Consider the following 24,082-nt stretch of genomic DNA (forward strand, 5'->3'; position numbering starts at 1 on the left):
GATGCATATCACCCAGAGCGGGATTTAACCAAGCAGTAATGTGGCAATTTAATGATCTGAGCTGGTACATCTTTAGAAGCCCATACCGATTTGGTGTTTGTTAAAAACTAGACAATAACAGCAGATAGGTACTTCCGCAAATGTGTAGACTCACATATGGTGTCCTATGCGCCATTCATTGTCGGAAATAATATCACATTGTTGTCTGATATTGGAACAAGTATATATACCACGTTTTTCGCCCTCAGCCAATAGTTTCGACTTGAATCTAGTATAGCTGGTTTGGGAATTTCTTAGCAAAAGAGTTGAACGTAGCTAACCCCTGTTGGAGCCGTCAAATAACTTAAGAGTGGCACTGGAGGAAGAATGTTCAGATTCCTCAAGAATAGATTACCACACTCATCTAAAGCAAGCCATATCGTTTAATAGACGTAATAAGAGCTTGTGGTTGTAAAACCCGTTAATAATCTTAAATTAGTATTTTTTTTGTTTTTTTATGTTAATTTCTTAAATGTCTTCTTGTTTCGGTAACGTCTTGTTTCTTTTCTTGGTAAAACACAATATAAAAGTTTTCATAATTTGTTATGCACCACAACAAAAAAATTTTGGAGATGTCCGAAATTTTTTGAGCGGCAGTGTAGCATATTTTGTGACAACAAATTTGGTAAATTCGCTTTTAATAAAATTTAATGTTTACATTTTAAATTTTAGTTTCTTATCAATAATGAAGAACCATTGGACAATTTTCCACTCTTAACTTTTGATAAAAAATTAAGTGTCTGTACTATCCAATACCCAAATACCTATCCAATATCACCCTTGTCAGTATATTAGGGTGTTGGTTCTACAGGAAGGTGATTTTGTATAGAAGACACATTATTGTAATAATTGTAATAGTGATAATCTGATAATTGTCTAATGGCATTTACTATTTTATTACGTTGCCATGTTTTTGTGATGCAGGTTAAACTGATTTTGAACCCGAAATTTTTACAATGATGCCAAGTTGTACTAACTTGGGACTTAAATAACTCGCAACATGGATCTTTTATGATCTTTTATGACCTTCCAAATTGCAATTGCAATTATTAGTTGGTGCGCTACATTTAGCACATTCTGTATTTTAGTTATTAGCAAATAAGCAGAAAACAAAATCAGTATAAATTATCTCTTGGTAAAAGAAAAAAAATGGTACTCATAGCTTTTAGGTAGTTATTTCCCGCTTATCTCCAGCGTGCGGGCAACGAATTTTCCCACACTGCGCTGTTTTTTTACTCTGTAACAATGGCTAGGGACATTTAATAGGTTGGTATCGCTACCCTTGAGATGATAATAAATAATAAAAGCTAGTAACATGACGGCCTGGAGTTTCGAGACGGCAATGGTATGGCACGCTAGAATTTACCTTAGTAGTCCCAACTACCCTATGCAACTACCTAACCTCACTTTCTACAAGTTCTAGGCACCGATTGGAAGTTATCTGTGCTCTAGGTATGGATATTTCTCACAAATTTGACGAGTGTTGCACTTTGTTAAAGTCACACAAAGTGACATCACGTAAGCAAGGATGTGATAATTTAAACGAATACATTGATCAACATTCCACAATCGAGTTTTTGAATAATGAAGGTGTTGACTGGTGGCCCAAATTGTTGTCTTCAATTCAGAGCGCTATGGCCAAGGTAAGTGATTTATTTTACGAATTTGTATCAGGGTTCTTCGCTATTTAATAACGCATTCGCTATAAAACAGCTAATTAGAAAAAAATCTGGATTTGTTAGTTTTTGTTAGATTGTTCTCTAATTTGCGAGCTAGGTACATGCTAAATTGCGGTATCTTATATCGAGCGGTCCAATAAATTTTTAATTGAAGTTGGCGCTGGAACTGCTGAAGCCGTAGGCCTTCTTGAGTTGATTCAGTTATTTGTGACACCTAATTTTTATTTTCTTAACCCTCATCTGCATGAGTTCGGAAATACAGGGTGATTCAGCTAAGAAAAGAGCCTGACGATCTGGCGATGCAGCCCAAAAAACACATTTCATTTACGCCTTTGATGCAATTTAAATTAGGATTTGCAAGTTGAATCCAATTTATCATCTTATATGAAAGAATGAAACATTAAGGGTATGTAACCAGTTTTTTCAAAATCATAAATTGCAAAAAAGACAGGGAGACAAAAAATTGACTGTTAGCGAAAAAAAAGTTCTAAATGCTGGTCCCTGCTTGTTTTTCTTGAAAGACAAATGGCCCGATTATGCGACTCTCGAAGATGCATGTCACACTAAATGTTCACCAAAACAATTCATTGGAAATGTGTTTCACTTATCCACAGTGGATGTGTGGTGTTAGAAAATTTGGCTTCATCACTGAACAAAATTTTCTGTATAAAGTTATTGTCAATTTGTATTTGGGTTTTGATAAAGAGGCAAAAATCTGATAAAATTTATTTCCCCTCAGAATACGACAAATTGAAGTCCGGCTGATGCTTGTTGGTTCTGAGAGTCATGTATGTTATTACGCGAACTTCATTTTCCAAAGACCTAGTAGTGCGTTTTCTTCTTCGACGAAGAGGCCAATTTCTTCTAAGTTTCCTCTCAAAACGTTTAAAAATCATGCCACTAGGAAGTTGTCTGTTCGGGAAAGTTTGGGCAAACAAATTCATGGTAGCAAACAGCAATGCAAGGTACAATGTGACAATAACGACCAGCACCATAGACCAGCATTGATGCCAAAACTTGTCAAGTACTGTCAGAGCAACAAAATAACTTGGACTGCAAATGCAAATCGTAATTAAAATGAGATATAGACGCAAATGAAAATTTGTTTTTTGTGTTGCATCGCCAGATCGTCAGGCTCATTATCTTATCTCAATCACCCTGTATACCTATTCTGCATAGGTTGGGTCTAATGGACCCATAGGGTAAAATACCAATTTTTGACATTCGAATTGCTTTTTTGATATTTTTGATAAATGATTACTATTTTATTTAAACATGCAGGTGTCCGGAAAGTCGCGCACCTCCTTGAAAGGGAGTAATTGAGTAGTCTCCCAGAGTACCAAAAAATGTTTAAAAAAAAATGCACATGCTGTGTTTTTACATAAGAGCCTAAACAATTTTTGAAAAAGGCAACGTTGCTCAAAGATACACGTAAAAACGAAAATTGAAAATTATAATGAAAGTCTTGTATACCATTGTAAGGAACACATTTAATTACTAGTGTTTAAAATCATGGTTGTTGTTAATCGGATTAGTTCGTCCATTATTGTAATTTTTATTTAATTTATTGAATGCAAAAGAGCGGAGAACAGCTTTATTAATTGTAATGATATTTTAAACAATTAAACAATTTAAGGTACGAATAAATAAACAATGCACTAAAAAATATAACAAATGCTCAAAGTTTTGGCGTAATGTTTCTGGAATGATCGTAGCACTAGCGGCATGAATTCGGTTCACTAACTCCTCACGAGTTCTTCTTCTGAAACTGCTTCGTCCTCAGCAACGGTTTTCTTACCTTTGGATCGACCAAGTTCCTTGGTAAAAGATCCAAACGACCAGTTGATCGCATACTTTGGTCTAATCTATGAAAAGTGTTTACGTCTGGATTCTGGATGCCTTCGATTGGGGTATCGTATGTCATACTGACGAGAGGATTCACTTGCATTTCCAGCGTATTTACCAAACAGCAAATACAAGTCACAATATTCATTGTGGAAAGCATTTTAATCCTTCACTGACACTTTTTGACATTGAAAAACTCTCGCTGACAGACGAAACAAAAATTTTAATGTCATTATAATCAATCACCGTAACCATGACATTTGAACAACAATAGTTTGTGCCAAGTGTTGCCAGATTTAACATCATTGTTAACTCAAAAATTTTGTTAACATTTTTAAAAGAATCTGGAAAAGTTTCTTAAATTTTTATGTTGCTAAGTCTTTATCAATCAATAATTTTTTAAAAAAGATGAAAAATGCCATACGTCCTTTCGTACGCAGGTAATTGTTTTTTTACTGTCTGCTAAAAACCTTGTTATCACATGGCTCAGAGGTTGTCTTCGACTTTATATGAATTTTAGAATGACAATTATGGTGTTTGCAAAAAAATTGATACTTTTCAGTTTCATAGAAATAAAATAATTAAATGGGACAAATTCCAATTCCAGAAGCACCTGAGATCGTACACTCTTCTATAAACAGTCCGTATTTACTTATTTATACTATTTATTATACAGGGTGATTCAGATAAAATAAAGAGCCTGACTTTCTGGCGATGCAACACAAAAAACAATTTTCATTTACTTTCTTGATCTCATTTTCATTACGATTTGCATTAGCAATCCAAGTAATCATACGTTGCTTTGACAAAGCTTTGAAAAGTTATGACATTACTGCTTGTCTTTGTTGTCACATTATTCACTGCATTGTACCGTTCGTTGTTCATACTCCTATCAAAAATGGTTTCGTAACAACGAAAAAACTGATATGGCTTTAATTAGAGTTTTTTTATTGGGATATTGAGATAATATAGGAACTCTAGTTTTAATATATGGGGATTGAAGAAGAAATGCTGTTGCTGCATTGAATTTGTATGTCCAGCCTTTGGCACCCTGGAAGAGCGACAGGAACGCATAACCAACGCAGTCCACAATGTTTCGCCGGAACTTTTACAGCGTGTTCGAAGGTCTTTTCTCAATAGAGTAGGGGCTTGCGAACAAGCAGGAGGCCAGCATTTTGAACACCTTCTTCGTTAATAATCTTTTTTTGTCTTCCCGTTTATCTTTGCCATTTATGATTTAGAATAAAACAGTTTGCCCACTTTTAATGTTCCATTTTTTCATACATTTTGTATTGGAGTTTAATCGTATAGACTTGTCTAAACTTTCTTTATCATTCCGCGAACGTATACATACGAGCTTTAGTTTTCTCAAAGAAAACTGAGAATATGCTATGTTTGTGTAGTAAAATTTACCATCCTTAGACACAACCTCTTCGGCCCTATTCGGAAATTCGTCATAATGAGCTCGGAACGCTATTTAATAATTTATTTAAGAAAAAACACTGGTTCAAAAATAATGTAATTGATCTATTAGAGTCATTCTTAGGGCATAATCTTTTATCCAAAAAAGTCGCCGTATTAGGGTGTCATTTGAAATTTTTTTTTAAATAACTCTAAATTTAAAAAAAATTCAAAATAGTTGTTTACAGTAAGAGTGAGAAAGGTGAAGCTTCCGTTGACGCGAAATGCAAATTTGAGTGAACGAAAGCGACGTTACACTCGTGTTGTATTTGGTTTTAATCGATACCTCAATAAGTGGATCTTTGTATTCGAAATTATTTGACATTATTGACATTCCTCTAACATTTAATTAAAAAAATATATAAACCTTATTGTCAAGAGTAGAGTTCCTATATTGGGAGAGTTGGGACACTGAATGTCAATTTTCGAAATTTTGTTTTATATACGTCGGTTGGAATGTATAAAAAAAACAAATTGGGATAGAAATCAGTGGTGTTATACTTGAAATTTGGCGAAAAGTCAAATAAATTTGTCAAAAAATGTTTCCATTTTTCGTCGACCAACTGCGTTTATAAATGGTTTAGACTGGCAGTCGTCGTCAATTCACTGTTTTTTTTATATGAACTCCAAATTTTAAAAGAGATTTCTTTGTAAGTACAAGAATTTTACGTCTAAATTCTTCATCATAAACATTTTTTCCTTAATTTTAAGAAATGGTTATCATCGATGAAAGAGACAGAAACTGAACCTTTCCTGCCAAGTTTTACGTTTATTATTAACAAGCATTTGGAAAAGTGGATTGTCGAAATAATGTTATGTACAAAATTTATGAGATTTTGGGAATTTGTCTATGCATTTACAAAATACGTAGGTACTTGAACCCAAAATTGGTTCTAATTTTTAGGAAAGTTGAACCTGTCACTGCTTGGCCACCATCTACGTGAACTTTAGCTACTGTTTCAAATTATAAAGTTATTGGGAATTCACGATTTTGTTACGTTTTTCATACGAGAACATCTTCAATATCATTTTTTAGAAAATTTAAAAAGACGTCAGAAAATATGAAGGGTTCTTGATGACCAATTTTTGGGACGAGATGTTTAACTAAAAATTGTGATTGAAAAAAAAGCATTTTTAGCATTGAAGTATGTTTTAAGTTATGTATTTAATATTAAAATAAATATTGAAAAATTTCAGAAATGTGAACATTAATATTGGTAGATATTCAATTATTTTCTTTTTTTAAATAGTAATCCAAAATTTCTACGTTTTCTACGTCCCTGATTAAATTTGACGTAAAATTATGTCATTTTATGCATTTGACAAAAATTATAACCTTGAAATTATTTTCGACATAAACCTCTGACATAAGTTACTAACAAAAATTTTAATAAAAAAGGATAGAAATATATACCTTATCCACATAATACATAATTGGATCGGTTTTACGTTCAGTGTCCCAACTCTCCCAATAAAGGAACTCTAGTCAAGAGGACGTATTGCTAGGAGAGTAAAAGACAGTGAACGAAAAGCATTGAGCGTAGATGAGTGGACGAAAGTCACTCACGGGTAACTATGGAGATTCGGCACTTTCTAAGGTGGTATCGAACAAAAAATTATTTGTTAAAATTTTTTTGTATGAGTAATACTCATAGTCAGCTATTACTGGATTTTGTTTGGCAGGTTCTATCGCGATCACCCTGTATTCACACTGTTTTTATTAAATTTGTGTTTATAACGAACGCGTTATAAAAAAGCCAAAAGTTAAAAATTGACCCCTAGTTGCTTTTTTTAGGATCACATCAAGATTTTAGAAGACTGTCGTAAGAAGGGTACAAACCCTGTAGCACCCCCTAGCGCTAATTTGTTTGAGCATTTCGTGCGATTGGCGACGAAATTTTGTTCAGTATTAAGTTTCCGCAAAATTTTTATTTTTTTGATCGAGGGATTGCGTGATGAGACTAAAAAGTACTTTCGTTACATTTTTCTGAAGATAATTTCTCAAAGTTTTCTCTCGAATTCGAAAATTCGAAGCTCGTTGCAAGGCCAGGATTGGGACGAGCTTTACCTCGTATTAAAAACATTAAAAACGGAAGATTTGAAATGCTTAGCGCTTGTGATAAAATGGGGGCCTTTGTGTAAACTCTCAGTCGGTTTGTTAAGGGGGGAATTTGACTTCATCAAGAATTTGTGCCACGAGGTGTCGCCACTGACCTCACAGCAGGGAAGTCTTCTTGAGCTGGTCTACGATTTTTGCCTGAACGTACGACTGTCATTTCTTTCGTAAATGAAATAATTGCAACTCAATTTTAGACGGCGAAAGATAACAGAATGGCCTGCTGCAAATTGGGTGAAGATATTTTCAAAAAAATTATTACTTTCTATGAACGAAACTCATTCGATAGTAAAATTAAATTGAAAATCATTGATTTTTTCTTGTTACAAATAGCCATCCATCATCCTGGTGGTGCTAAATTTGGTGACCCAGTCGCTTATGCAATATCACTCGACGTGTGGCACCACTGCTTGTCAAACATCTATAACATTCTGCTCAACGAAATTGATAACAATCTTGGACGGGCAAACCGAAATCATATTTTTTTTACTATAAACAATGGCACTTTACAGCTTTGTGAACCTTTCACAAGTCTTTTTGTTGGTGTTTGTCGACAGGTAATAATTTATCTACTCCGTCCAAATCAATTTTTCAGTGAATTTTCTTTCTTAGTTATTTGCTGATGAAACTGACGGTGAAGAACCGGCGAGTAAACGCGGGCGAATCGAATTCAATCTTGCCAACCTAATTAGAAAAATAAGTGATACCAGGTCATGGCTATGGTAAGTAGGATTGATTCCAGATGGTGCCATTATATTAAACTATTGCATGCTACAGACTGTTTATAAAAGAGTGTAGAATCTCAGGTGGTTTTGGAATTTGAATTTGCCACATTTAATTACTTTATTTCTATGAAATTTCTAAAAAGTACCAATTTTTATCTACTCAGGCAACCAGAAAAAGCAAATTTTTCATATACTAACATTGTTGAAAGAAGGGGCAAACTTTTAATACTTACTACGATCCTACATTCATTTATAGACAGATTGTACTTACTAGTTATGGCAACCTCAATTAGCTGTTTTAGCGGGTTGGACGAAAATATGCATGTTTTGTCTGTGTACGCTAAGCGTCATCTACAAACAATTTTGAAATTGCAATTTAGAGCCAGTTTACAATAGGCGAGTGAAAATTTCATTCAGAATTAAACTAATTTGAATAAAGTTATGCTTCTTACTTTGCATTGCTAAGTGTCAAATTAAAATTCGGTTCATATAGTGACATTTATGACTTCATTCGTTCTCTCGTAATGACGTTATTTTTAATTTTATTGAAATGACAACCGACATTCTTATTTTTGGTTTAGACAGTACGAATACACATTATTCCTGTGGGATTTTTTTTAAATAAAGTAAAAAAGAGATACCGATATTAAGGTATGAGCAAAAGGTTGGCACAACAGCATATATGGCACAGTGTGCATACCATGCGATCATTTCAATTTATAATTACAATTAGAGTGTGCGGTTTTGTGTCTTTGTGATTAAAAAACTAGTGCAAACTGGGGGAAAAATGTATTCTAATTGAATATTACCCTTCAAGACATTATTGTTTGACTCTTCAGTTTGTTTAGTTATCACAATCAGCATTTTTATTCAAGTTAAAAAACTGACAAAGCCTACTCCAATTATAAGTTCAAATGATCGCATGGTAGTATCCACAGTCTACAGTAACCCAACCCATTTTTTTTCTGCGAATGTACTGTGCTAACCAATCACATTTTTTGTAAAACGTGACAACACTGTCCGAGTTCCGATTAAAATGTCAAATGTGTCAAATAATACCTTTCATGACCGAGTAAAAGTTGCAGCGGTTTTATTGCAAACACGTACCGCATTCGAAATATCAACAAAAAACCATACGACACCTTCTTGGTGGTCCTTGTGCCAGGCTCCCCTCGTAGGTGCAGCTAGTCCTAAAGTCAAAATTCTGTATTAATATATATGTGCATTTTTGTTTGTTACCCAAAATTTATTTTTAACCGTTTTGTAGATGCGCTGTGCTGCTACTTTGATTTGAATTTATCCCTTACACTACCTCAGAGAAACAAATTTTTCGTTGTTAATTAATTAGTAATTCAAAAATTTGGACGGTAACCCCAAGTTATTTTTGCTTTAAAATACTTATTAGATCTTGTTTAACTTTGATTTAGTTTTTTATGAAAATCTTAAGAAGGGTTTGTTAGTTTAAAGTAAAAATTTAGGCACCAGCTATATTAATATAAAAAAATATTGACAGTTACACACAAAAGTTCACTTTTTTTTAATCTTTGTTTCATTTTACCTTATTATAACGTGTATACTGTAACTTTTTTAACGGGCTGTTACACTGGTTAAAATCGCAAATCTAGGAATTTTATTGGTTACTGCTGAAACAATGATTAACGGCCATTAAATTTTAATGCTTTCATTACAGAATACGTTGACTTTTTATAAAATTTCACTCAAAAACGAACCAAATGATAATTAAATCACTCTAAATAGGGCAGAAAGACGTTAATGTTAACAAAAATCTAACAAAAATTAAAACGGTTTTAAAATTTACAGTACCTCAATAGACATTAGTGACATTATAGTTATTACAGTGAGATTTTTGTTACATTTGAAATCTGTAATGAAAACATTTTATGGCCAAGATTTGCAAAAAATATTGTGAACCATATGAGGCTTTTACCGTACAACGTTCTCTGTCCAATACGCTAAAATACAGACTGATCCAGTTTGTTGGCAACTAATTTGAAAGTATTTGTGCTCGTAATTTGCAACATTGCAACCGAATTTGATTTTTTTTGACAATTATTTGCGTGCAACCTCACAAGAATGTTAAATTGTTGTTAACAGAAAGCGTACTCCATTGGTATCCTTAAAAATTTAAGTCCAGTGTTGCCAACAGTCTCAGTATTTCTGGATCAGTCTGTATAAATAACAGTTCTGTGTTTTAGGATAAGTTTGGTATCCAGTTTGATTGAAACGTATCCAGATATCGTTAACAGCAACGATTACGTCACACTTTTAAAGTTGCTAACTTCTTTACAAAATGAAAAAGATAGCACGCTTGTCCATCATGTTTATAGACATTTGAATGTGTTAATAAAAATTAAACATAGTGTTAAAGTGACCGGAATCGATGATATGTGGAAGGTGACTTTACGGTAACTTTACGAGTACTATTATTGCAAATCGAACATAACAAAATTGTTTTAGTCAAATTGGTGTCAATCAAGCTGATGACGAGGTTCAACTGTTTTTGCAGCAGCTTTTGACCGAGAAATACATCACGAATCATGAGATTTTATTTCAGTACTGCCAACCCCCTATGACATTAAATGTTACTAAAAGTAACTTAAATACTCTAGATAAGGCGTTTAGAACTTTTGCATATTTGCAACATGACACAAATGTTAAAAGTAACGCTATTTCTTGGATTTTGAATAATGGTGTGAAACTATTCGACGACGTTTATGTTTCCGAAATTCTCATACGTTTGATTGCCAAGCAATGGCCGAACGATACTTGTTGTCAGCTTAAAGAAAAAAAGCGAATTTTCGACGATATTGAAAGCATTTATTTGACAATTTCGTTTGAGCATCTCTTAACTTGGGAAAATGATGTTAATAAAGAAGTTGATAATATTGTCTATGGCGAGCAAACCCTACTTAATACTTTGATCACACATCTAATAAATTTGAATTGTGATATTATTGAAGATCAATTGAATGTTACTATTCTGACATTTAATCTTGTCAGTTTTTTGTACAACTTTAATATAATCGACTCTGAGTCAATCTTATGGAAGTTTTTTGAGAATTGTACGAAAAATATTTTTGCGAGGGTAGGCCTTGAATTAATCAACGTAAGTGAACGTCGTTTGGAGAAAATGAGCGATTATGTTAAAAAACTAAACGTTTTATTTTGTATGAAAATCAGTGATTTTTGCGTTAGACGCTTGCGAACACTTGTCTCAGAGGATTTGATCAAGGCGATGTTTGTTGGGTTGAGGACAGAATTTGACGGTAAAGACTTCCAAATTAACGACAAAAAATAGCAAAATTTTTACAGATGTGGCGCATGAAGATCTTTTTCTCACATTCCGAAAATGTTTAATTGAGACTTTAATCAGTTTCTCATGTCTTCCGAGCTGTAGTGATTTGCTTCCGATCCAACAGAGGGCACTTTCAGTTCTTGTCGATTCCGACTACGACTGCGCTTCCGATACTGACTACGAGCTTGTCCTGACTCTTTTCCGCTCAATACAGTTCTGCCAACCCAAATCTTTGAACGAAAAAACTCTACTTTCAATTTTTAATCTCTTCCAGAAATTTTGCGAAATACATTATCATTGTTATTTTAGTGCTGTCGAGATTTTAAGTTTGTTTTACAGTAAGTCAGTGTTTTTATCATCAGGCGATCATGAAGTGATTTGAAATTTTACAGAAATATATCCGTTTGTGGCATCATCTAATTCTGATCTTTGTAAAAGTCAATATGTCGAAATATTGTTTCCCTTTTTTTTAAAAAGAGCCGATTACGGTCCCGATGTGTCTAACACTTTATTACAGTGCATGGGTTTATTGTTTGAGGTAAGTGACTGGTTTGTCTAACATCAAATGTAGATGACGTTTTCAGCTTGATCCGAACTGTCAATTTTCGCGGTGGTCTAGTGATGACATAGCTTTGAAGATTCCAGAGTTTTTGCGAAGCGACTTCCAAGAGGTCAGGTTCAATGCAATTAGGAATTTAGCAAAGTTTTTCAAGTTAGCGTCGGAAACGAATCGTTTAGAGCAATTTCACCGTCAGGAAATAATGTTTTCTGTCGTTGCAGATATGGTTAGTAGTACTAATTTTTGTGACTTGTTTTCAAATTGTTTTCTTCTAGACTTTGAAAATATTTGAAATTGAAGGTAATGTAAATCGGGAACGTTTAATTGACGAAACTGTTACTCGATCAGCGACCGTGTTGCATCTTTATGCGTCTATAATGCTTGCATCACATTTTTGGATCGAGGAAGCCTTATTCACCTTGCTCAAAATAGTCTGTGATAAAAACTTAGGTTAGTGTACCTGAGTAACACAATTATACGTTTGTAATTTGCTTTTTTTTTGTAGATTTAAATCAAGTTGAACGTGTTATTGAAATGGTAGCCAAGCAATTAGGTTTTACTTCGGCTTTAAATTTTTTGGAGGAGTATTTAGTTGGTTTGGTTAATTCGTGGAAAAGTTTCGACATGGATAAATTTCCGTTTCGGTTGTACGATTGCGATTCTAAGATAAACTTTTATTCTAAATATTGGACTGTTCTTGCTCCTCTTATTATCGAACAAAACCAAAATGACTTCCAACAAGTTGCTTTGTATTTGGAGAAAACGCCTCAAAAATTAATCGAGGTGAATTGAAATAAATGCAATCAATTAAATTTATGCTAGAAATTTTAGGACACTTGTCCGCGATTGTTGAGTTATTGTCTGAGTCAAGAAGTATCAACTTTGTCCCAAATCACTACAAACAAAATTTATATTCAACTCAATGATAATCTCGGAGTGTCAAAGTGCCGTGAAATTTTCAAAAGTAATATTGAAGAAGTGATTTTAACTCTTGCAGAATTTATCCGTGACGAGAAACGATTCCAAATCTTATTTTCACGAAATATCGTTTTTTCCAAAAATAATTCACCTCATTTGACTGAAGAAGAATTTTACATGTGCCTTCATTTTATAGAGGTAAGTGGGCGTTCAGATTTGAAGGAGTTAATTTTCTGTCTTGTAGAACACATTGTATGAGGAAAATTCTGTTATAGCCGATTTAATGTCTCACACTCCAGCAAAAATCCACTTTATTTTGTTACAAATTAATTTGAGGATTAAAGCGGCGTTGGCATTGAACGAAAAGCTGCGTTATTTTTATATTTATTCCATTGTTGCCATGTTGTGCGTGGAGGCGGTGGTGGAGGAACTTCAATTGTACTTGATTCGTGATTTGACTCACACTCTCTTGCATTCCATAAAAAATTATAAAGTTTATCCCGAATTGAGCGAAATCAGTTGCAAGTTTTTCAAAACGTTGTTGAAGAAAATTTTGCCGGGGCTGGCGACCGTGGTTAGGAATTTTTTCGCAGTGATCGTAAGTCGGCTAAGGAGCATTGCACTTGAGGATTGCGAAATAAGCAATTTGTGCCTGGACCTGCTTGAATTTCTAATAATCGTCCATGAAAATTCGTTCTATGACGAAATACAGAAATTAGATTCACTTCCTGAGACTTCAAAGTTTGCGAAAATTTATTCAGTCCATTATAGAATCAAATATGGAAACCGAAAAGTTACGCTGCAAGACGAGATTTGTCAATTTTTAAGTTTTCACAAAAATATTGAAAGTGTCGACGAGTACCAACATAGCTTGACACACTTCCGAAAGTTACTAACGGAGAAGAAAGACGAACTGAAACAACTGTACATCGAGTTGCGACAAACTCGGGGATTTTCCGAGGATTGCGAAAACAGCGTTTTGCATAAGTTGATTTGTATGTTAATTACGCTCAGTAGTTCAGCCAATCAGAACGTTCGAAATGAGGCCGTGAGGTGCTTGGGAGAGATCGGGCCCGCTGATTTGGCCACGTTGATTTTACAGCCCGAAAAGGCCATCCCTGACCCAAAATTGACACCATGGGAGTTGTTATTCAAATATTCCCTAACTTTACTTTCAAAATATATAATAGATTCAGACGTAAACGTAGTTAGAGTTGCATCGATAGCACTCTTTCAAATATTGTCAACAAAAGAAGGTCGTAACGTACATATTGACACTAGTTGGCATTACTTAACGCCATTTTATTCGATAAAGGTTAACCAAAACGCTTTTAATGATCGAATAGATGGCAATACGTTTGTCAAAGTTATAAACGACGATGATTTATGGATTCCTGTCCAGAGTTGTCATAACTCATGGATAACTAGATTAGTAACGGGTTTTTTGGGTACATTTCAGGAGCGGTCATTGTGTAATGCTTTAATTGATGTTTGTAAAGTCAAAACTGAATTTTCCGAACAAATCCTGCCAATATTAATCTACAGTGTTCTCTATTCAAACATAAGCACCTTTACGAACTTGATATCGTCAAAAATGTCATTTTTTTTTAATAAACATTGGGACATCACTGTGAAACATGAAAACTGTGACAGTATTACCGTGAACAAAGCGTCTGTCCAAACAATGTTGCATGTTATTCATTTTATTCGTCTTCAACAAAACGTCCGGAAAAAGTAATAACAAATGTTATGTAACTAAAAAAATCACTGAACTATCATTCGTAGACAAATTATTTTAAACCTGGATTATCTGAAAGTGGCCAAAGCGGCCCACTTTTGCACCGCCCACTTTACAGCTCTCCTCTACGCCGATTTGTGGTGCCAAGCACAAATTGATAAATCACCGGACGATTACTGTCTTTCCTCCTCAATATACACTAAGCTTGATCTTATTTATGAAAAGGTAGACCAAATCACAGGCGACGCTCTTCAGAACATTCTTCGACAGGTGTCTTTGCTTTTATCATGCACTACTTGCTTACTTTAGAATTGTTTCTAGGCTTACAAAGCAGTTGGCGAATGTGATGCCCTTCTTGGATGTGGTTCCTCCCACCTACTCAATGCTTCGACGCGTGTGGAGCACTATAAAGAGCTGGGGAGATGGGACCAAGTAACACATTATTACGAAATGGAGGTGTCACCTATGGACGGAGCCGGCATTCGTCCATTGATCAGTAGTTTGATTAGGGGGAAAATGTATCAGTTAAGTTTGTTTTGTTCGGACGCATACGGTGAAACAAACTATGAGAGTTTATGGAGGTTGGGACAGTGGGAATGCAACAAGGTGTTGGATTCGGGGGAAGATAATTATGATAAATGGAAATTTTATGCGATTAAGGCAAAGAGAGAAGGGGACGAATTTGGCTTTGTTGAAGCAATGAAAAAGGGATGGGAGAGTGTTGTGGGAGAGCTTATTGGAGCTAATATGGAAAGTACCAAACATTTTTATGATGCGTTGGGAAGATTGCAAGCACTTAAAGAGATTGAGGACTTCGCCGAGGCTTTAAGTGAAAATAAGTTGATTGAAATCCTCTTGAAATGGAAGTCACAAGATGAAATAATTTCTAATGATTATAGTTATGTTGAACCGATTCAGGCTCAGAGGATAGTTCTCTTGAGAGACTTACTGATAAAAAAACATAGCCTGAGTGAAGTTATTGTGGATATGATTCTAGGTTACGCGCGTAAGTTACTAAATTTGTGGATTTCAAGTTGTATTTACGAATTTATATAGAGTTGGCACGAGTTGAGGGTAACTCGTTTGAAGCATCTCGCATTTTGAAACAAATGAACTCCTTAAAGCCGTCAAGTGATATTATGGCGAGAATCCAGTTTGAAGAAGCGCAATTAAGTTGGAGTATTAAAGATGACGTCACTGCGAAATGCATTCTGAGGCATTTTTGTACCAACAAGAACGTCGATCCGAGGTGAGTATCGCATAAAGTGCATACAGGGTGCGGTCTCTGCTAAATGCATATTTTTATTGTTTAGAAAAAAAGTTATAATCACACAAGAATGAGCGTTTATTACTAAATGCATTAGTTTCTTGTACTCGTAGCTTTTAGATAAATATTTCGCTGTTATCTCCAGCGTGCAAAAATAGTTAAATAATTAACTATTTTTGCACGCTGGAGATAACCGCGAAATATTTATCCAAACGTGTTTGGAAGATACAATTTCCCACATGAGCATATAACAACTTTTTCGGCAAAACAGAAAATAGTGTTAGGTTGCTGGATAAACTGCATTGGAGACGGGACAGGTTTAACAGAATAAAACAATTAAACATACTCACATTTATTTAATCTCAAAAACCAGAATTATTTCAATTTAAATTTAGTAACTCAACTAAGGGGCGTCATCTGACGTAAAAGCCGGCGATTATAACTATAATTTCCGTTTACAGACAATATGCTTAACTAGTAATCGATGAAACAATAATGTGAAAATTTAGTTTAACCGAAGTGAGATGGAAGATTGTGGTCTTACGTGGGGTCAGCTACAAAAGGTTTTCCAAGCTACGGAAAACGATTGGCCTGTCGGGAATACCCTGTATTATACAGTGGGGTTGCCGAGAGGAAATAAGTAAACAATTATTTACCTTATCGAAAGGGAATGACTCGAATTTGAAGACTTGAAGTAGCAGAGACGTAGTAATCATTCGAGTTGTGTTTAGAATCCCAAAATATGGTTATTTACAAAAATACGACGATTGCTCCGAAGTAAGCGATGGAAAATTGCAGCTCGGGGTAGAACTTTATTCCCTGATGACTTAGGATGGCTTCGAGAAAACCGATTATTTCTAACCACAAGTACTCAACACTTAGGGAAATGGAAGCGGAAATAAATATAATAAACTATAATTCCTATATTGGGAATTATATTAGGAACTCTAGCGGAGACGACTCGTGACTGGTGACGTTTGTCTGATAACTTTAAATTCCAACAAGATAAATGACCAGAAACTGAACCATACAATGAAAGCAATGAAAAGGTACGAGAAACTAAGAAAGACCAAAACTGCAAAGAAAGAGGTACAAAAATGAAGAAAGTGTGGTGGCTACAATTCTTGAGGCCTTTGAAGCCCGAGAGGGATGCCCTCTCTTCATCCCTCTTGGGTACATTGTGGTACAAAACAGAAATAAAATTTTCAACAATTCATCTATGACGAAATATAAATCTAAATTGCTACAAGCACTTTGTTGCAAAATAAAATGAAATGCGAATGTGGGAAATTGTTTTCCAAACAAGTTAGGTACTAGTGGTTTCTTATACAAAGTGTCCCACCGAATTGGTAAAGCCCATTCTTCATTAATCATTATTCACCTTCAAATGTTATTTATAAAAAAAATTCTATAAGCCGTGGATACTAATCCCTGAATGAATTATTATTATGACGTAAAATACTTAAGGTTAGGACACTCTGTATAATAAAAAAAATATTTTCCTAAAATGTGTCCTAGATTATAAATAATGTCTACAAAATATCAAATAATAACTAACTAATGAACTAATAACTGATCTACAGAAGACGGGAACTGAGCTGGACCACCTGTATAGTTAACAGACTAACCCCAAATATCTCTAGAATTTTTTTTCAGATTGCACGCAATGGCTTTGAAAATGACAGGCGAATGGATGGCAGAAAGTTCATCTGAAAATTACCATACAATCATCCAGAATTATTTTCAAAAATCCCTGGATATACTTAAAACAACTCCAGAGAAGTCAATCGAGGATCAGAAATCAATCCTTGACACTTTCCATCAATTAGCGAAATTTGCCGATCAAGGCTACCAAGATGTGATGTCCCACATTAAATCCGACATTTTTCAGAAGAAGAAAGAGAACATGAATAAAGCAAGAGAGACCGTAAGTAAAGTCAATCTGAAGAAAGCGACTCGAGACGAACGTAAAGCCGTCTCGATTAAACAAAAACAAAGTTCCATCGACGAGACTGAAATCAGGAGTATAGAGGCAGAAAAAAACGATTTGCTTCAACTTGCCCTTCGGTATTATTTGTTGAATTTGATCGGCAGTGATGAACATAACATTACAATTTTTCGTCTTATGTCACTGTTGCTCGAAAATCGATCGAATAATGTGATTCGAACCCTTTTAGAAAAAGATGTGTTAAAAATTCCGACTTACAAGTATATATCAATCTTGCCGCAGATTGTACCTCATATAGGGGGCACCTCTTGTGATACATTTAGTCAAACTGTCAATAATATAATTGAGAATTGTGCCAGAGACCATCCTTACCACACGCTGCCCTTGATCCTCGCTCTTGCTTTATCTAACAAAGACCGCGATTATGCCGAATCGAAAGCCGCCGTAAACGACGGCAGGGCAAAAAACGCCAGAATTATTCTTGACCGATTGAGAACAAACCAAACTTTGTCGAATTTGATTGAACGAATGGAATTTGTATCGGAGGCGGTGATCGAGTTGGCGTATTACAAAAACACATCCGATGATGGCAGTTACAAAGTGCCAAAACGTTGTAAGATTCGTAAAATACAAAACTACGACGATGTTCTTGTACCGACTTATAATCTCCCGATTTCCAAGTTTTCCACTTACAGTAAAATCGTTGGAATTTCGCAATTCGGCGATTCCTACCAGAACGTAGGAGGAATTAACGCACCGAAGAGGATTATTTGTAAGGGAACAGATGGTATTAATCGAACCCAATTGATTAAAGGTCAAGATGACTTAAGACAAGACGCTGTTATGCAGCAAGTGTTCACCATAATGAACAGCCTTCTCGGTATTAATAAACAAACGCGAAATTTGTTAATCCGGACCTATAAAATAGTACCTTTGTCTAAGAGAAGTGGCATTCTCGAATGGGTGGAGAATACGATGCCTATTGGTGTATATCTGACAGGTGAAGATGGAGACAGCGGTGCACATGTCAAGTATCGACCAATGGATCGCACGCCCCGGAGATGTCGTGCGGATTTCAAAGTAAGTTCTTATTACGATCATAAAATAGACAGGACTGAAAACATACTTTTCGAAATGGTTGCGTAGTTTAAGCAAATCTAAATTACACTTCGCCGCAAAATTGAGGAATAATAACTAAAATTTAATATTTTTTGAAAATTTTGTTTGAATGTATTTTTTTTTGGCACTAACACAAAATATCAGAGTAGATCAATATTTACGGTTACTGATATAAACATGATCTTCCTGGACTTCAATGCACTTGGTCCATCGATGTTCCAACGCTTCAGTGTCTTTCAATAAAAAGTTTTCCGGTTGCTTGTCAAACCAACTATTTCCTGCGGTCATAGTCTTCATATTTTTTCCTACGCAGGTTTTCTTTTAATTTTGGAAATAGATAATAATCACTGGGTGTAAGCTCTGTTAAATATGGAGAGTGTTCTTGGATTTCAAAGCCAGGATTCTGTATGGCAGCCACGACAATGGAGCTCTTGTGACCAGACCGTTGTCCCGATGAAACAAAATTTTGAGTGCCAGCTTTTCTGGTCTTTTTCGCTCCCTTATTGTGTTTCCACACTTCATATAATCGATCATTAGAATTTCTTCTGTATCCCAGATCCCTGGCCAAAATCTTTCCAGCCCCCGGTTGAATTCGAAATTTGCATGGAGGTGGAAAACCTGTGATTGATATCACTCTATACTTTGCTTTTTACTACTTGGTAAGAAGAAGGAGAGTCTACTAATAGATCTGTCATATTCTTGTGAATTTCAGTTGGTGGTAATCCCTTTTTTGCAAATATTTTATCACCGCTCTGAGTTCACTTTTTTCCTATTTAAAAAAAATGTTTCATCGATCAGCTTAACTGTTAATAACTTTTAAAGAACAACACGCACCTAAACAAAACTTGGCACAACAACTAATTAATAATGATAGTTCTCATAGAAAAATAAGTGCCGACATCATGCAAAGCCTACTATGTCAGGGACCGCAAATACTAATCTACTCTTGTAGGTTTTTTAAGAGCCTAGTTACTCACTAGTTTTTCCAAAATGGGCGTAGAACTGAAGAAATAAAAATTAACTGAAAACAGTTAATAATAAAGGGTGAGACTGCTCTTGATGTTACCCATGCTCTCATTTGTACAGACATACTTTGAACTAGAGTTTAATTTTTTTTAAGTAATTCGTAAAAGTCGGTCTTCTGCATTTGTTGTTTTGTCTTTCTACCTTGCTTTGGTCTACACGGAAGCTGCCGTTCTTCCTTCCAGTAACGTAGCCAAGCTCTACTGACTACTTGATTGTTGAACAACCAATCTTTGACCAACTTCTTCTTGAGAAAATCCTTCAATAAGAGTTACTATCTGGCGACTTTCGTATCAGATAATTGACAACGTTCTCTACATGTATTTATGACGTGCATTTTTGTGACGATTTCGTGTTTTTGTGTGAAAAATGAAAAAAATTAAATTGACACCTGTATGAGTTTTAATTTTTTTTTTCTATTTTTTAGTTTTTGTGTGTAAAATTCACAAGAAATAATAAAATATAACATAAATAAAATAAATAATAATCAAATAAATATAATAAATTAAAATTTCACAAGAAATAGTAAAAATGTTTTTCTTTTCTTAATATAAGTATAAGTTTATACAAATCTTTTATGCCAAGATGAAAATATTGAATTATCCCCTAATTTTGCAGCGAAGTGTGTTTGTAAAATAACGTTTGTAAATTGGTTGTTTCTACAATATGTATCTTTTCGTATCAACAAATCCGTAACTGGTTCAGAACCGCCCATGCACTTAAACAGATCCTGGACTAGTTCAGGATTAGTCCTTAAAAAACGTAATTTTTCAGACCTGTCATCCTGCGATCATATCCTTGATCACGCCCACCAATTACTACATACTTTTTTTCAGAACGCTGCGAATTTGTCGAACGAGGAACGTCTCCGTAACTTTAACAATATCTGTCAAAATATCAAACCCGTTTTTCATAAATTTTTTGAAGCGACTTTTCCACAGTCTACTGTATGGTACGAACGTCGCCGTGCGTATATTCACAGTGTTGCCACATCGAGCATGTGTGGCTATATCCTAGGTATAGGTGACCGTCACGTCAGTAATATTCTTATTGACAAAAATACAGCCGAAGTCGTCCATATTGATTTTGGTTAGTTGTTCCAAAGTTGATTTTTCTTTTTTGTTATTTTAGTTTGATAGGAATCGCGTTTGAGCAAGGGCGGGTACTTCCGACACCCGAAACCGTTCCATTTAGGTTAAGTCGGGATGTGGTAGATGGAATGGGCGTCTCGGGAGTGGAGGGGGTATTTCGGAGGGCATGTGAAAAAACAGTTGAAGTTTTGAGACAGAATTATCAGACTGTCATAACCATTTTGGAAGTTTTGTTGTATGACCCATTGTATGATTGGACGGTGAGCACAGCCGAGGCAAATAAAAGACAAAAAGTTGATTTGGATGACTCTTTTCTCAATATGTCATTTGATCGCGATGAGATAACTAAAGGTTGAACTCAATGGTCTTTTGGATCAAATTTTAATTTATCGTGTTATAGATGTTAATGTGACTGCCGAACGAGCCCTTCTGAGGCTAAAGGATAAGTTGCAAGGGCTGGAGAAGGGCAAATTAATGACAGTTGAGCATCAAGTGGGAACGTTGATCCAGCAAGCTATGGATCCGGCAAACTTATCAAAACTGTTCCACGGTTGGCAACCTTATCTTTAAGTCTAAAATGTAATTGTTACCTATTTTGTACTTGTTAATAAACCTATATATTTTTGCATTTTCAAAAGGTTTTATCTACAACTGCCTTGTATTAGCGTTATTACACCACTCATTCGACAGTGTTTGGGTTGAATAATGAAGGTCATTCCACCACTAGTGGAATAATTGAAGGTACTGTAGTGAGACCGTGATTGATGATTGATTTATGTTCCAATTTTTTACAATTTATTTAAATAATCTTGAATTTTACTTTTAATTCTCGAAATTATTTGGCTCGTCTAGTTAATTAATTTGCAAATTAATTTCCTACATTGTGGCTTCCGATATCACTCTCATAGTGATAATGAGTCTTTTTATTTACATTCTTATCAAAAAGGGTTCAGGATTTTTCTATAACTCAACTCCGGATCCAAAGTAGTCTCAAAACGCATGGGAGAAGATTTAATTCAATTTAATTTAATAATGTCCGGCAAATTTAACCTACGAGTCGTGTCAGAAGATACTGTACAAACCTACATGATCCAGGTAACTAACAGCGCGTTTCTTAACTACTTGTAGCAGAGTCGGATTATAACATGCTCGCGAAATCTTTGATATTGAATTATTACGCCTTAGCGCCGGAATATCATCTTCGGTAAAAGTCAGGTGACCAACACCTAAAATAAATTACGAACAGAACCCGGACATACAAGCTCTTACAAATCAATCGGAATAAATGTAGAAGCAATTTTTTTTTACGGGTTTTACGTCCACGAACTCTGACAAAGACTTGTTCAGAACTTTGCCATTTCGCGATATCAGTTTATTACAGATAACCACGGATAATTGTCTGCTCGATCGTCCGTAGTAGACTGCAAGTACGTGAAAGTACTTGCCGTTGGGACGGGAATTACATTGTTGGAGATGAGTGTCACCGAGGACTGCGACCCTTCCCATGAAGATGGCCGACTCACAAGCCTGTAATTTCTGATTTTTGCACAAAAGAGAAACATTTTTTGCTTTATTTGTCACCAACACGTTGCGGAAGAGAAATTGTTTTACTCTAAACTTATCCTTAACTAGCAAAAAATTTTTTCTACTTCCTATGATTTTTTTGACTACGAAAATTTTAACTATTTGTGTACAGGGTGCTGCATTTTAGATGTCCGAATAGGCGATCTCCAAAACTAAGAGGTTTATAGAAAAACGAGTGACACATTCTCAGGTCCGTTTTTTGAGAGAATAATTTTGGTCAAAACCGCATCTCGCTATCGTCTTTTGTTTTCGACTTATAAACAAAAGTTGACATTTTAGTGAAATCTTAAAAAATTCGTATTTTCCTCATTATAAAAGATACACATTTAAAACAAAGACTTTATTAGGCACTTTTTTACGGGGAATTTAATAATGTTATCAGCGATTTTTTTAATCATCCGTTTAGCTGTAATAACATAAAGTTGTATTTTTTAAATGAGAATCATAGTTGGCTATGATATTTTCGAAAAGTTTATTTTTTTCTGAACTTAAAACAATATAAATATAGTTTGATATTTTTATATATTTTTGATAAAAATATATTTAAAGTATTTGAAAGTAGTTGGCCATGGAAAAATTATTTCACATAAAAGCTGTGAATAATCTAGAAATTTTGTGAACGGTTATTAAAGTAAAAAATGTGAAATTATAAAAATATGCCACGTTAAAGTTATTTTCAATTGAACAAATATACGAGCGTCGCACATTTTAATTACACAAAAAAGTGTGCAGAAAGTTGTCACTTTTTTAGTGTCACTATCATTTGATGGCAATTTTGTATGATTTAGTGAAGTGCAATGGAGGTGTGGATAATGTTGTGTATTTTTTTACCGCAGATGGAATTTGATTTTGGTGTTTGGATTGTCATTTTTTTGGTAAAATAAAATTTTATTGATACGCAATCATACAATTAAAAAGATTTTTCTTCTTCCGACATTTCATATTTGCTTGCCATTTTAAATATGAAAACAAATAGTTTTTAATAATTGCAAAAATTTATTCTAATAAAATTTTTTATGCTGTTTTTAAATTAATTAGGATTTAAAAAATCATTAAATTATAAATACTTGTTGGGTAATACAATTTTCATAGTTTTCATTAAAAATCCAACATTTTTTCATGGCCTACTATAAAGAAAAAGCGAAGTGTTTTGTTTTTTCTTAAATATTTAAAATTAATGTATTACACAAATAGACATATCAAATCAGAAAAAACAAAGCTTTTCGAAAATGTCATAACTATGATTCCTATTTAAAAATACAATTTTATGTTATCACTTATTTATTACAGTTAAACGAATGGTTGAAAAAAAGCTCTGATAACGTTTTTAATTTTCTGAAAAAAGTGCCTGTATAATGTCTTTATTTCAAACGTGTATCTTTTATAATAAGGAAGATATGATTTTTTAAGATTTCGCTAAAATGTCAACTTCTGTATATAAGTCAAAAACAAAAGACGATAGCGAGATGCGGTTTTGACAAAAATTATTTTCTCAAAAAACGGACCCGAGAATGTTTTTCTCTAAACCTCTTAATTTCGGAGATCCCGTATTCGGACATCCAAAATGCAGCACCCTGTACAACAGTTTGAGTAAACATCGTGGGTTTTGGTTTTAGATTTTGATTGTTGTTGAATATTTGCTAGATGCCGTTTA

At 34.5% G+C, this 24,082-nt stretch overlaps 2 protein-coding genes and 1 long non-coding RNA gene across 6 annotated transcripts in view; all 3 read left to right on the top strand.

Moving 5' to 3' along the window:
- The first annotated feature begins 1,268 nt into the window (after positions 1 to 1,268).
- tefu (telomere fusion) lies at positions 1,269 to 21,481 on the top strand. 4 transcript variants are annotated; one of them, XM_008192827.3, is made up of 21 exons: positions 1,269 to 1,384; positions 1,457 to 1,682; positions 6,820 to 7,287; positions 7,338 to 7,697; positions 7,753 to 7,862; positions 10,082 to 10,291; positions 10,344 to 11,152; positions 11,199 to 11,519; positions 11,574 to 11,719; positions 11,766 to 11,966; positions 12,016 to 12,190; positions 12,246 to 12,523; positions 12,572 to 12,856; positions 12,903 to 14,392; positions 14,444 to 14,666; positions 14,718 to 15,402; positions 15,453 to 15,645; positions 17,320 to 18,691; positions 20,590 to 20,842; positions 20,893 to 21,195; positions 21,245 to 21,481. In XM_008192827.3, the coding sequence occupies exons 2-21, from the start codon at positions 1,494 to 1,496 to the stop codon at positions 21,412 to 21,414; spliced, it is 8,241 nt and encodes a 2,746-aa protein (XP_008191049.1). In that variant the 5' UTR covers positions 1,269 to 1,384; positions 1,457 to 1,493; the 3' UTR covers positions 21,415 to 21,481. The 4 variants fall into 4 exon arrangements, with proteins under 4 accessions (XP_008191049.1, XP_008191050.1, XP_008191052.1 ...); XM_008192828.3 differs by having other exon boundaries at positions 1,347 to 1,409; XM_008192830.3 differs by lacking the exons at positions 1,269 to 1,384; positions 6,820 to 7,287; positions 7,338 to 7,697; positions 7,753 to 7,862 and having other exon boundaries at positions 1,478 to 1,682.
- Positions 1,689 to 5,841, top strand: LOC135265991 (uncharacterized). Its single transcript, XR_010333908.1, has 2 exons — positions 1,689 to 5,674; positions 5,736 to 5,841. It is a non-coding gene; the product is annotated as an uncharacterized LOC135265991 (long non-coding RNA).
- A 400-nt stretch (positions 21,482 to 21,881) lies between the features above and the next one.
- The window catches only part of unc80 (uncoordinated 80), a 60,618-nt gene continuing 58,417 nt past the window's right edge, over positions 21,882 to 24,082 (top strand). The window contains exon 1 of the mRNA XM_064356426.1: positions 21,882 to 21,939. The gene's annotated coding sequence lies outside the window, so the exon portion shown is untranslated. The remainder of the gene's footprint in view (positions 21,940 to 24,082) is intronic.

The sequence above is a fragment of the Tribolium castaneum genome, chromosome 4 (genome assembly GCF_031307605.1).
Source record: "Tribolium castaneum strain GA2 chromosome 4, icTriCast1.1, whole genome shotgun sequence".
NCBI lineage: Eukaryota > Metazoa > Arthropoda > Insecta > Coleoptera > Tenebrionidae > Tribolium > Tribolium castaneum.